Genomic DNA, 15,111 nt, shown 5'->3' with positions numbered 1-15,111 from the left:
AGATCAAGGAGAACCAATGCAGGAAGATGAGTGTTGAAGATTCACATCATAAGTTAAGTCTGGTCTGGTTCAGGGTAACTTGCGGTGTATGCAAACTAAGGTTAAGTGATGCCTCAAGTAATTGTGAAATATCAAGAGGCATCAAAGGGGGGAATGTGGTGGAATCTCGGTAAAAATAAATTTAGTAGGCCGAGATTACCACGTGGCATGTGTACGTGCATATGCTGACGTATCGATCAGTTGGTTGCACGAGGCAAGATACGATCAGTAGTGTACGGAGCATGTGCAAGAATACAGGATGTAGTATTCCCCTCCTCCATTGTGCTGGACAAGCCATGCGGTCAAGCAGGAAGTTAATTCTTATTTGTGTTGATTGGTCAAGAGAATGTGCGGGTGGAGCTTAATATGGGAGGAGTTATGTGCCTATATAAGGAGCCTGCACTATTGTCCGGGGCTCAGAACTTGTTGTATTTTGGTGACGTTAGTCCCTCTGAGTCCCGATCGGTGATCCAATAAAGAATCTCTTCCTTCCTGAAGAAACCTGTGTCCATCTCTCTGTGCTTGGCTTCCGTCAGTTTCTCCGGTATCAGTAATATGGTTAGTTATGTCGCTTTTTGATCCGTTATTTTGCGGTTTTGCAGGCTGTCGGCTACGGAGCTCTGAGGCTGCACGTCTGCTGCGGTCGGCTGCTGGCTCCGCCCCCCCTCAAAGTGAATTTTAAATGTAATGCCAACGCATTTTGAACTGGAGGCATAGCTAGAATTTTTCCATTTGTCTATTTTTTTTTAATCTTTCAGTTTATAATTCACTTTGAATTATCACTTAAATTACAAATTGTCTAACAGCAAAATAAAACTTTTCTTCAGAAGAAAGAGTATCCCACCAAAAGTGGGACAGTTGGGAGCCTTGTCATTAGGAATCAAAACAGTGCCTGCGGCATTTTAATGCTAGCAGAATGCTTGGTTGTATAGGGAGAGGTATTAGCAGTAGAAAGAGGGAAGTGCTCATGCCATTATACAGAACACTGGTGAGACCTCACTTGGAGTATTGGAGACTGTATCTTCAGAAGGATATTGATACTTTAGAGAGAGTTCAGAGAAGGGCTACTAAACTGGTTCATGGATTGCAGGAAAAAACTTACCAGGAAAGGTTAAAGGATCTTAACATGTATAGCTTGGAGGAAAGACGAGATAGGGGCGATATGATAGAAACATTTAAATACTACCACAACAAGAGGACATAGTCTTAAATTAGAGGGACAAAGGTTTAAAAATAAAATCAGGAAGTATTACTTTACTGAGAGGGTAGTGGATGCATGGAATAGCCTTCCAGCTAAAGTAGTAGAGGTTAACACAGCAAGGGAGTTTAAGCATGCGTGGGATAGGCATAAGGCTATTTTAGATATAAGATAAGGTCTGGACCTAATGAGAGTATTTAAAAAATTGGGAAGACTAGATGGGCCGTATCGTTCTTATATGCCGTCACATTCTATGTTCAATTGTTACACATATCTATAGTCATTATCCACACTGAGCATGGAGACAGAGACTTGGGTACACTGCACTCTATAACCTATTTGTGGAACATAAGTTGTTATGGTGCTTAGTGAGATCCCTTAAGAATATTGTTGAAATAGAATATTTGAAAAAGTGACCATTGTCTAACATTTCAATGCTGCATAACCTACTGTCACAGTCAGAAAATTAAAACATGTACAGTATTTGTTAGAGTTGATAGATTTATTTTTTAAGAAATTAATCACAGCTATGCTGTTTACATTTTTATTATGAAGATCTGTTTTAAGACAAAATTGTTTAACAAATGAAAAAGCCAGTTCAACATTTGTCAATTTTTTGGCAGTTCAAATTAGATGATCCAATTAAATTTAAACCATTGTAAGTATTGCTAAATAAAAGCCCTAAGTTGGGTGTTTGGGTAAAAAAAGCAATTCTGGGGTCAAAGTTCTAAGCAATCGTTGTGGAAACCAATGGAATATACTTGTAGCTGATGTGTAATGTACTGTACTAGCCTATGTTCAGAGACAGGACAAATTAGAATGTAAGATAAAATATGGGAGATGATCAGCACAAAAGGTAAACTAGAATATACATACGGTACAAAGGCAGTATCAAGTATAGAAATCTATGAATACATCCATATAGGACATAGTGGGCAGAGCTTTGCGGCAGTGGGTGTGAATTGCGTTAATGTGTGCGGCAGTGGGTGTGAATTGCGTTAGCAAATGATTTCCCTAAAAAGCAGACTCTGAGAAGCAGCTTTCTAGCTCTATATTGGGTGGGGATTATTCCACCTGACGCTCTTTATAACAGAGCAGGACGTGGCTCTGGGTTACGTGAGTAGGATTATCTCCTCCGTTTATATAATTTCTCAGTATGTACCATACCATTGGAATTTTTCCTGTGTTTTTTTCCAAATGATGTCTCCATAACTTTGGAATCAACCTTGGAAGCCCTTCTACATATATCCATAGACGGGGATTATTCCGCCCAGACCTTCAAAACAGAGCTGGTACATCTCCAAAACGTGTGAGTGGGCACTTGACCTATACATATCCCCCTTAGCCTACCAATTGTACTGCACCATCATTTGTCTTTTGCTTTGTATTCATAGAATTCTATACTTGATACTGCCTTTGTACCGTATATATATATTCTATTTTACCTTTTGCGCTGAGTGTTAATGTGTTAATTATTGTTCCCATTGGTTTGTGTCCCTTTTGTACCAGTTTACCACTAGGTCCAGGGGGTGTGCCTCTGTCCTGAAAATGTGTATAAAAGGAATGCCTTTGTGCTCATTAAACAGATCATCTTGCACCTTCATGAAGTTTCGGCTCATATTTGAGGGGTTGGAGAACTACCTACACTCTGGGGATTGCTATAATCACTATACTCCCCAGTGTATAATCACTAAACTCTGGTAGGAGCTTGTTCCTGTTCCTGCTCTCTGGATTTAAGAGAGGTCTACCTACTGGGAGCTGAAGTGGTCTGGGTGCCTATAGTGTCCCAAACTATAACATAAATAACATCCCATATATGTGATTTTGGTGCATGATATTTGCTACACTCATATCACCAATAAGCACGTCAGCTCTGTGCGTATAAATACCAGCTCTGGCGTGCATTCTGTCTGCGAGGAAGCCATTAAAGTGCACGCCTTGTGCCCAGTAAAACACCAAATTGTGACATGAAAACCGAAATGTTACATTTTGGCTAACATAGTCAAGCTGGGACAATAGCTCACTTAAATATTTTTCTCACAATTTCTGTGATTAGTAAATAACCCCAGAAAGTCTGTGTGATCCATGTGTGATCACCCCCTGCGTTTTAACTGGTTGCTTTTTCCCTGGTGCAATATATGAGTTTTTTTTTCTTTTCACCAAACTCCAAATTATAGCAGTTTTATACAGATTTTAATTTCCTGCAGATCAGAGTTTATTGAATCGACATCTTTGTGTGTGCATTTACAGTGGTTAAAGTAATTAGCTTTCTTTTCTGTTGAGGCATTGCATTTTCTTTAAACATTGCATTTTTTTAATATTAAAATGACAAAGATTATAAAGCTGAGACTCACCCTGTTTTTAGTTTAGTTTTCTTACATAGGAGAAATAATAAAATAATTAATGAGTTCTCACAGTTATTTCCACCGACTAAAACTTTTAGAGGACTACAAATTGAACAGGGGACTACAAACATGTTATAACTAAGAGCCTCAGCCATGAAATATATGATCACTCATTAACTGCAAGTGTTCTATGTGACATATATACTCTAATTGCAAAGTAATACTCGTCTAGATAGTAACATGCAAATTATTTCTCTATATTTAATGGATGGTGCCTTCGGGCTGCAGAAGAAGGTAAGCAGTGAGGCAAGGGGGTAAACCGAGGTCTGGGAATGCCTTGTGGCACTGTCCAGCAAACTGCTTTCTTAGTGCGCAGCGGGCAAGATGCTGTAAAGGACGCGGTTGATTTGAAGCCTTCAAGACAGACTCATAAAACGTACGATGCTCCTGCAAATAAAGAAGATGAACAGATCCTGAATTAGAGGGCATTCGTGGCTAGGAGAGAAAGAGTGATACTGGATATAGAAGTTGATGTTAATGTAGTTGTTCTGGTGTCTGTAGTGTCTAAAGCATTACTGCCTAGGGACACCTCTTTTTGCCAGCCATGCACAATAATCTCCCAGTGCTTTCACATGGGATTGGCTGAAGTCATCAAGTTTGACGATCTCAGCCAGAGGGGTGGTGCCAGCCACGAGAAGATCCACATGCGGCTGGAGAAAGTTAAGTAAAATCACCTTTTCAACCAGGGGAGTTAAATCATTTTTGTTTCTCTTACGCAGCCCTGATGACAATCCCCTGGCTGTGACTGACACAGCCTGCAAGCAAAAAAAATAAATGGTTTCATTTTCAATCAGATAGGAGCCTTTAAAGTTTTTTCTCCTTCTCTCTAAATTGAACTTTAATCACATACAGCAGACTCCTGCAGGGTCTAGCTATTAGTAGAGCAGGAGATAAAACATTCTAAATTAAACACAATTTGCAATAAAGGAAGTGTAAACATTAGATTACTCTTCACAGGAAGTGTTTAGGAAGGCTATGCAAGTCACATGCAAGGAGGTGTGCCTAGGGCTGCATAAACAAAACAAAGTGATTTAACTCCTAAATGGCAAAAAATTGAACAGTGAGAGCGACTTTAATAAGAGTGACCGCAACTTTCCACCCAGCACTGTGGAACTATATGCTGGATCAGAGGATGCTCACGGCCTGTTCAAAACTTTACATCCGGACTGCTAGGGCTAGGCACCTGCGAACCAGGCCCTTTTTGGGCAAAGTAGACGCTCCGGGAGAGCTATCCGGGGATGGCACTGGTTTGTGTATACGTGCACGGTAACCCAGTTTGTATGTTAAAATTGTTATTCCGCATTGAGGTATGTGGCTGCTAATAAAATTATCTAATCAAGTACTTACACCTAGGTGCCAGGTATTGTGAAATAGCTATTGTTCTCCTGGGGACCTCTTGTAGGGGACCTAAGTGTAAAGGTGTGCCATTCGGGTCCCATGTGTGTAGGCTGCCACAATCATTTAAGAGTAAGTTGTATTTGTCATGACAGATACCATTTAAGGTGAAGGTTAGTAGGATTCAGTGCAGTAGCAAAATAGGTGCCATGAATTACCTCCCAAATTTCAGCAGGCACAGCTTCCACCCATGCATCTCCAAGAGGAATCCGGTCATAGGAGTTTAGGAGAATCTCAAAAGCTTGAGGGGAGGCAGCACAGAATTTCCACATCTAAATCAAATTATACACGCACATCAGACATATTGAATAATTAATTTTAATTGCAACTATTCATTTCTTACATATGTCTCGATGTAATATTTTTGCATAAACATTTCAAATAACTTTAACATTTTGAAAACTATCTTATCTATTTTGATATTTTTTGCTATACTGATTATATATATATATATATATATATATAAAATCAGTATATATATATATAAAATCAGTATAGCAAATATATTTTAATAAGTTTTTCCAAAAATAATAAATTATTTGAAAATAGCTTCTTGATCCAAGGAGAGATCTGACTGCCATTCTGGGGTCAGGAAGGATTTCCCCCCCCCTAGTTTGATGCAAAATTGGAAAGTGCTTCAAACTGGGTTAGGTTTTTTTACAATTAATCCAGTTGCTGTTTAAACATCTGTACAGACTCTGTTAAAACCCACTTCTTCAGGCAGAGAATTCCACTTCATTTTTGTTTTTACTGTAAAAAACCCTTTCCTTTGCCTTAGACTAAATCTCCTTTCTTCCAGTCTATGTATAGTCCAGTTTATAAAGAAATTTCCAGGCCAATGGTTTGTATGAAGTCATCTAAATATTAATTTCATACAAACAGTTTGGAAGATGAATGCCCACTTGTTGCCTTCTCTAGCTATTACTCTTTTAAAAATTTCCGCTATGCGCACTAGCAAGCCTCTCCATCATCTATTCTAGCTTTAAAAGGGAGCTATTACAGAAAATATATTTAGTGAATAGCACTGTAAATGTAGATGTAGACACATCTGTCTTTGAACTTTGCGCCTACACATTGTCTTCATTGTTATTCATGTTGCCCTTTTCTGCAGTTGAACATAGTTAGTGGAAGAGGAGAAACTGAAACAAAAAAAAACTATTCACCTCCTCATTTGCATTGTGTGCCATACCTGTGCCTCCACTGAACTGGATTGAGATGTTCCTTGCTAAATCTTCAATATACATTTTAAAAGATAACCGATCATCACACACTCACAAAAAATATATATATATAACACGTTATAGGTTATTTTCAATGATTATTCATTCATATAATTTCCAGAGAAGTGACAGTTCTAAAGAAGGAATGCATCCTACGGTCTTCTTCCCTCTAAGTTTCATATGGAAGTCCTAGGCCTCTGTCTGCTCTACATCTCATGTACCAACAAGCCAACTTTTTGTTTCAGATGTGGCGTAGAACAATATTCTCAACATTCCATTGGCAAGTAAGAGATCAGTACAGGAATTGTTCACCTTCCCACTATTTATTTAAAGGACAACTAAAATCACCCAGGCTACTTAATCTCACCGATGTGGCCTGGGTGCAGTGGTCCTGTCAATTTAACCCTCCAAGGTAAAACACTGCCATAAGCCACTGTCAGGTGCATTGTATTGGACCATGCCAGGGAAGGCCATGCCTAGTCCATGATGTCGTAGGAGGCAGAGCGGTGGGCAGTGCCGAGGGAGCCTCAGTGCTGTAAACCAGTAAGTAAATCTTAGATTCTTAGATATCTTAGATTCACCAAACTGTGTATAAGTGACCCTCAAATAGCCCAAGATGTTGAAATTATCTTGAGGACACACTTGGAAATGTTTCCTTTTGGTCATGGAATTATCTGTGCCCCGATTAGTAGATATGGGTAATTTTTGGCCACAAATAAAAATCCTTTAACTTATTAATAACGAGTTCACTGACATGTGGGTTGAACATCATTATCAGTTAAACCAAAGTCAAACCGAGGCCTCTACTAACCTTAGAACCTGGAGGATTGGCTCCATGGTTAAGCAGCGTTCTTACTAGCTGGTGGGGCTGGCATTCTGGATAATCAGTGCATACTTGTAGGGCACAGTCCAGGGGATTGTACCCAGCACTGTTGGTGACATTCGCAGATGCCCCATGGTCTAATAGCATTTGTGCCAGTCTAAAATGACAGTTGGCACTGGCATTGTGTAAAGGTCCGTGTCCTTTCTTTCCTGGGGTACCAGGATTTCCACCGGATTTGAGAAGCATTTCCGCCACTCTGTAATAACGACCAAAGTGCTGTGGAGAATCTGAGGCGGCACAAGCGGCGTTAAGTGGTGTTTCGCCTTCCCTGTTGAGGGCCGAAGGATTAGCACCAAGGCTCAGATAGAGAGAAACGTGTTGTTCTAGGCCTCTTGCAGACGCTATGTGCAGTGGGGTGACTCGCGTGTAGTGACAAGGAAGATTCACATAGGCCCCATACTCCAGTAGTAGCTTTGCACATCTGAAATTTTGCAGGAAATGGTGAGTTAGATCCAGATGTACATACATTACAGAGCTCACATTTATTTATCATTTTTATATAGCTGGCCTTCAAATGTACAACAGGGAGTAATCAAATGACTCCATGAATTGTCGATTATTGAACACAGAACAAGTCATCTATAATATCACTCAATTTTTAGTCTAGTGAGTTAATTTAGGAACAGTACCAGCCTAACTAACTTTCAACTTCTTAGATTTTGCTTTGCCAATGCTATAATGCCATCCATGGTCAACTATGTCTAATATCTCAACATTTAGATAGCATTCTACAAACTAATCAAGGATAATAGTCATTTGGCTGAGTACCTACTCAAATGTCTCCGGGGTAGTACAGAGATGGAGGGGTGCTCGACCATCTTCATCCATAAGATTGGGATCAGCCCCACGGCTCAGTAAAAGACGCGTACACTCAGCATGGTGACTCTCAGAGGAGTCATGTAGTGCCCCCCGACCTCCTGCTTTAGAGTTAGGGTCAGCTCCTCGATTCACTAGAAGGGGAACACAATCGGCGTATCCTCGTCCAGCAGTGATACGTAGGGGGGAAGTGTGATACTTTTTGGGGGTCAGAGTCCAGACTCCTGTAGGAATAAGTTGCAGTTACTCTCACATTCAGGGATAAATATTTGCCAGCAACCGTAAGTACTACTAGGAATTCCTATTACTTACACCAGGACTATAATGTGGATTTTTTTAGAATCCTAAAAATATTAGTTTATTATTAAATATAATAATAAAATGTAAAGTTATATAGTAATAAATAAGTTCTCACAGATATATTAATAAATACAAACATACATAAGTTCATAAATAGCACGAGGCCCCACAATATGCTCCCTTTTATTTTTATGATTCTGTATGGAGGAGGTGAGATGCTAAATACATTTGTGGAGGTCTCTAAAACCATCTCAATACCAGTATAGTACTGAGAAAACATCTCCTCACATCAAACAGCCAATGAGCACATTTCTTCTGACCTTATAGAGTTAAAAACACAATCTAGGGGGGCGGGGCCTGGCAGCCAAGATGGCCGGTTGTGCTCTCTGAGTGCTCCTGCACTAGCTGGCACATAAACGCGAATCTCATCGAAAATAATAATGCCAGCAGCACACGATGCCCAGAGAGTGATGCAGGTCCACAAGAGGAACAGACAGATACCCGTCTGGCACCGATGCGCAATGAAACCATCTGTTCCGGGCATGAGGCCTACACTGGAGCGGAGCCTGCAGCCTGGGGGAAGCGGCCGATCTCCTGGCGCGGGAGCCGCTCACAAGCGTGAAAATAACACAGCCCTGCTACCCCCCCCTCTGGACCGGTGGGGGTCATCCCGGTCCTCGCTGGGGGCAAACACCCCCGCAACACAGCCTGAAACCCAGCGGTCTTGTTGTGCCCCTGGGTCTGCCGCTATGACAGCACTCGAGCAACCCGGGGATAGCACGGAGTTAATGAACGCAAGCCTTACCGACGAAGCTGATTACAAAACACGGCTGGACGCAATATTCGCAGCATTCTGGCTCAGGCTGGAGAGGCGCCTGCAACCACACGCAGAAATTAAGCATGGCACCCCCTCACAACCACAGCCACGAGGACGGCACAAAATGGCCACTGCGAAACAACAGCGACGCACGCGAGGCCAACGAAACCGCCCAACCCAACATAACCGACGAAGATTCCACCTCCCCACTCGGTACAACAAACCTCCTTCTGGGCAGGGAGGCATACCGGAACAAAATCCGACCCACAGTCCACACACCCAAAGGGGCTTCGGGAGAGCGAGGTTCTGGAGGGCTGGAGGATCTGAGTGGGTGCAGCCCCGATGCAACAACCTCCCGGGATACGATCGTCCAAAAAGCTCTGAAATAGACGACGGCTGCCACACGGCAACAACACCGGCATGGCCCGCAAGAGGGGTCGGTTGAATGAGGGTGAGATACACGCCCTACAGCACGAACTGGGCACCAGGACACTCTATACATGGCCAAACCGAGCAGCAGGACAAAGCTTACAACGAGACAGGTCTCCGCAAGTGGTTCATTGATATGGGACTGTAACACTTCTATGCTAGTGGTAACCAGACTGACCCGACATGAAACAAACAGGACTCGCTGGCATATTAATCGGAATCAGCACAGCACTCCCTCATAGAGGTTACATGCCTGAATTGCTTATTATTTATAGATGCTCGGTGGTGCAGGGTAGGCTAGCTGGGGGGTAAATCTCACATGTTCTGACTTAAGGCTGCTGACAAAAAGCCCAACACCACTAGTTTTGACTGCTTACTTAACAGATACCTGTAATACTCAAGCTGTTCTTAACCTAAAGCCTTCTAGCCTGTATATAGTTTACACATACGGCCACAACCAATGTTATGCAGTAGGGCCCGCTTATAACGTAAACACACTTGACCGATACTTGTGTTACAATGACTCACAAGACCTGGCCTGTAAACCACTTACAATTCAAACGCGATAGCCTGTATAAATAACTACTATTATATGTACGAAAACCCTGTGTTATCCATTGCTTAGTTTCAACAATGTATACTGCCTGGCAATTTCTTGGTATTTCCTTCCTCTCCCTCACTGTAACTCTGCTATGGTGCCTTACTTTTATATAGTGCAGCACCGTCTTCAGCCTGAGTTTAACAATTGCCACATGTATGGGTATGTTCATGATATGACAGGATGTACTCATCCGTGCCTATGATTGCTCCGAGTGACAACCTAGCCCGTGAAAAAGCATAATGTACAATAAGCGTACCGCTGATATACGAGTAACCTACCCTTAACCTGTAACTAGTTTTCTTTAACATGTGAGCGGAACACGGCGCAGCTTGGTAATACTCACTGTTTAATGTTTACCATGTTCCATAATCGGATTCTCATAACAAAAATGTGCAAAGTTTCTTAATACCACACTGTTATACTTGTCTGCATATTAGCTTACATTTGCTGTTGTGGCAGTGCAAGCATGTTTGTTATCTCAATGCACAAATAAAATAAAGATTGACAAAAAAAAAACACAATCTAGCCCCCCTGATCCCCATAAATATAGTAAAATCTTACTTTTATCCCAGTCTGCTGCTGCTGGCTCCATCCCTGATCTGCCTGCTTGGCTGACTATGGGAAAGCAGTGTGATTGGCTTTGATCTACACTTGTGATGAAGTGTTGACAATCAGAAGTGTTGATCAAAGCCAATCACAATGCTTTCCCATAGTCCTCGATTTATATATTTGGCTAAACATTTTAAATGATTTAATAATTTTTGATAAACTTTTAAAATATATATATATTTTTTTAAGTAATAAAGTATCCAAAAATTGAAGCCCCCATACGATTTTTATTTATTGTTTTATTCTTTTTCCATGTGGTAGCCGGCTAGCAAACGCTGACTAGCCACCACATAATTAACCCTTGCGCTGCCGAGGGTGTTTCACTATTTGCTGTCAGTGGGCAAGCAGTTATTCAAATTATCTTTCACTGGAAAATAACAAGTAAATTATCATTTGTGAACAGGAAAGCTGTCGGACGCATGCGGCTTATCGCCGGCCACCATGCTGTCATTGATAAATGTGCAATTCCGACACTGTAGGTTTTTCGAACTCATCTGGCCCAATGTTACAAAACAACCGAATCCTGGCCCTAGTATGTATTCAAATTGCCAATGTGGCCAGGATTCCGTCATTTTCACCAGATTTGTGAAAGGGAATAACCTTGCTACAACTTTGTGTAGAAGAGTACACAGGGCATGGAGTGAAGCAGGAGCCTAACGGTCAGATTCTATCTCAGTCTGACCAAAGGTGTATCAATATGGCAGAGGGATCTAGTGAAAGTAGGGGCAAGATTATCAGGTATTTAAAAAAAAAAACACATTTCTTTTCTGATGATAGTTGCCCTTTAACTTACAGTAAAGAATAAATCAATATATTGTCTGAAACTGCAAGCAGGAAGAGAAACACAAAAAAATCAGTAATATTGACAATAATATGAAAATAAACCAAAAACAGGCAAATTACAATCAAAGAACCTACCCTGATAACACATCATTTAAGGTAATAATAATTCGAAAAATAAATGTTCTACCAGGAAGAATACATTGGTAATTATCTAACTAATTTAATTCTTTCAGTTAGGTGCTATTACCCAGCTCAATTGTACTTTTTTTTAAACCAACATAAGAAAGATGAAGAGCTCAGATGACTCCGCCAGAAATGAAAAAGGAGTATCTAAGCCTTGAGCAGACTCTGCCCCTATCTCACCAGCCCACTGGCGGAGGTACTGCAGTCGTAGGGGTCACAGCTGCGACCGGGCCCGTCACTCCAGGGGGAGTGCCCACCAGCATTTTGGTGCAGCCCCGACTGCGCGGAAAAACCACCGGGGCCACAATGAAGGCGCCCATCGGTTGGCCCATGCTTTTGGGGCCACACGATGGCAATGGATTTCCATTGCCATCGGGTGGCCCCAGAAGCATGGACCACCCGATGGGCGCCTTCATTCTGGCCCCGACTCTGACATCTTCACTGGGAGGAAGCCATCACTTCCTCACAGCCAACAGAGTGCCACGCACGAGGAGAGGAGGGAGTCAGAGTGGGAGCTCTGACTCCCATCAGCATGAGGCAGCCACTAGACCCCATGTAAGTCACTAATTTTTTTTAACAGTTTGTGTGTGTGATAGAGAATATCTGTATCAGTATATCTTTGTGTGTTTCTGTATGACTGTGTATGTCTGTATGTGTGTGTCTGTATGTATTTGTATGTAGGTGTCTGTGTGTGTGTGATAGAGAATATCTGTATCAGTATATCTGTGTGTGTTTCTGTATATCTGTATGTGTGTGTATGTCTGTATGTGTGTGTCTGTATGTATGTGTGTGTGTTTGTATGTAGGTGTCTGTGTGTGTATGTATGTGCATCTGTATGTATGTGCCTCTGTGTGTGGGTGTGTGTTCGTGTCTGTATGTATGGGTCTCTGTGTGTATGTGTGTCTGTATTTATGTGTATGTGTGTCTACATGTATGTGTGTGTCTGCGTGTGTATCTGTTTGTCTGCATGTGTGGGGGGAAGGGAACAGGGATGTGTGGGGTGGGGTGTTGATGTATGGAGGGCGGGGACATTTGGGGTGGGAGGTAGATGTATGGGCGCGGGAATGTATGGGGTGAAGGGTAGACGTATGTGGGTGGAGTCCAGGACAATTTTTGCACCAGGGCCCCGTGGTTTCTAGTTACGCCTCTGCACCAGCCCACTGACTGGGTATAATACACTATAGAGGCCAGAGGCAGTGTTCGGTTCTGCTCCGGGTTAATGAAGATTCAGAACATTCTGGATCCATCTGCAAGTTACATTAGCAGACAATCTTCATCTCTCTGACCTTAAGTATGAGGTCACGTTCCCACAGCCCATCCAATGCATTTCACAGACAAGCTGCCAAAGAGGATTATTCTCAAGCTGTGTGTCTAATGCATTTTTTTTTAACCTGGCCCAATCATTTATCATTTAATTTACCATCAACAAATAAGTTTGTTGTAATTTTTAAAATACTAATAATTTTGAAAATACTATATTTACAGTGTAGACCAAGACTCGGAAATTACCATTCGCCAACTGGCAAGTGAAAATTCAGCCCTGGCAACTTGGCAAGTAAAAAATTCACCCTGATGGGTGTTCCATGGTCCCTCTAAGCTTGTAATAGCGAGTAACCCTTATGCCTGTCTAATAGTGTAGGACTTGCAATTTAGAACTCTGGTGTACACTGGTTTCTCTCAGTAAAGTAAACATTCCGGGAATGGACAGGATAATTTGTTGACACTATGACGTTTTTGCTGAAGAGGTATGTAACAGTTTTACAGTTCATGACGCTATGACTGGGTTTGCCAATGTCTCCAGAAAAGTCTTATTGAGAAGCGTGTCCTTATCAAGTTCATTAGGTCCCACCAGGTTTGAACTGGCTTCAACTTAGTAACGAGCAACTAAATAAACATGAATTATCTTGTGCAAATTCAGGCTTTAGTTGAGGACCTCAAGCCAAGTGTAACAGTTTGAAACCATTATATTCAACTGTATGCAGTTGCGAAAGGCAGTACTGACAAATTTTATTTTTCTTGGAAAGGTCAACAGCCTTAGAGCTTCAACTGCATACAGTAAAAATATATAGAAACAATATATAAAATATAGATTCATATCATTTTAAATCTCATCAAGGCCTCAAGTTAATCATTTTGGATACGCTTTTTAAATATTTTGATTTTTTTTTATATATATATATATATATATTTATCTATATATGATTCGTTTTATATTTTGATATTTTGAAACCATTTCTAAAAAAAAGTTTATCCAAAAATATAAAATTATTTGAAAGATAATAAAACCGAGGACTAAGTAAAATAAAGCCAGGGTTTTATGAAAACTTCTCAATAGTGACTGACTTGTGGGTTTCAGTACCAAACATTGAATGCCAAAACCACTTGGAGAATTTCACTTCTTACCCACATCTGGAGACCATTGTAGCTCCTCGCTGACTGTCTCTACCAGGACTTCTGCTGATCCGTCCTCCCTGAATATCCCCTTAAGCCTTTCAATATCTCCTGTGTAAAGGGCATTGTGAATGGCAGCATCTCTACAGTACAGGTGTCTCCGAGACATCGAGGGACGGACTGCCCGGCTAGGAGTCAGAACTTTACGGGTAAGATACTCCCTGCTGACGGCTCTTTGACGATCTTGACATTCTAATTGTTCCTTCTGTCTTTCAAGAGATCGTAAAGTTCCAGAAGTGAAGGGGAAAGTATCCCTAGACATCTTACGTGGGACGGGGGGAGTATAAGGGTTGTATAAAATAAATTGTAGGGTCTACAGCAAATCTCTCTGCCAAAGTGAAGGAAGCCGTGTGTCCTATTTATAACACAACCATCTGATACTCAGCATGGTAAACATACTTTTGCAGTGTCATGTTCGCCCAGTAATAAAGTGCTGGTTTTGTCCCCCACAGGCCGGTCTGCTTTTTAACGTAGAGAGTTCCTGATATTAAAAGTTTGTTTCCTTTAGAAAATATGGGGCGCAGCAGATCAATTTCTGTGAAATTAGAGCACCTGATATCTAAATATATATAAATCGGGAACCCTCTGATAATAAAGGATTGTATTGAATTTAAAAAAGAAAATGCATATAAACATATATCACGTTTTAAATCTGTTAAGATGCTGTACAGGAGTATAAACTGGGTACTCAAAAACGTTATTTAAAAAAAAAAAAGAAAGAAAATCAAGCAGATAGTTTAACGTATTTTTCAATACCAGCTTTAAAATATAAACCAATAATTATTATATAATAACTATTTGCCCCTGGTGGAATCTGATCACCAAGCCTTTTATTTGGATATTGAAATGTGTGATGGTCTGGGACTCACTCACTCAATGGGACTTCTTGCCTATCACATACAGAATGTTCAATACTATTTGACTCCCCCATTTTGTCAAGGCCTATTAAATCAACTAAATTTGTTGTAGCATAAAGTCAATT

The 15,111-nt window shown here is 41.1% G+C and overlaps 1 protein-coding gene across 1 annotated transcript; it reads right to left on the bottom strand.

Moving 5' to 3' along the window:
• Positions 1 to 3,583: 3,583 nt before the first annotated feature.
• Positions 3,584 to 14,471, bottom strand: ASB16 (ankyrin repeat and SOCS box containing 16). Its single transcript, XM_063425545.1, has 5 exons — positions 14,082 to 14,471; positions 7,913 to 8,180; positions 7,069 to 7,561; positions 5,196 to 5,309; positions 3,584 to 4,029 (listed from the first exon to the last, which is right to left on the bottom strand). Exons 1-5 carry the CDS (start codon positions 14,389 to 14,391, stop codon positions 3,844 to 3,846), a joined length of 1,371 nt encoding a protein of 456 aa, XP_063281615.1. The 5' UTR covers positions 14,392 to 14,471; the 3' UTR covers positions 3,584 to 3,843.
• Between the last annotated feature and the right edge of the window lie 640 nt (positions 14,472 to 15,111).

This window comes from Pelobates fuscus, chromosome 6 (assembly GCF_036172605.1).
Source record: "Pelobates fuscus isolate aPelFus1 chromosome 6, aPelFus1.pri, whole genome shotgun sequence".
NCBI classification, from domain to species: domain Eukaryota; kingdom Metazoa; phylum Chordata; class Amphibia; order Anura; family Pelobatidae; genus Pelobates; species Pelobates fuscus.
Note: the sequence above shows the minus strand (reverse complement) of the source record. Positions and strands in the feature narration are given on the sequence as shown.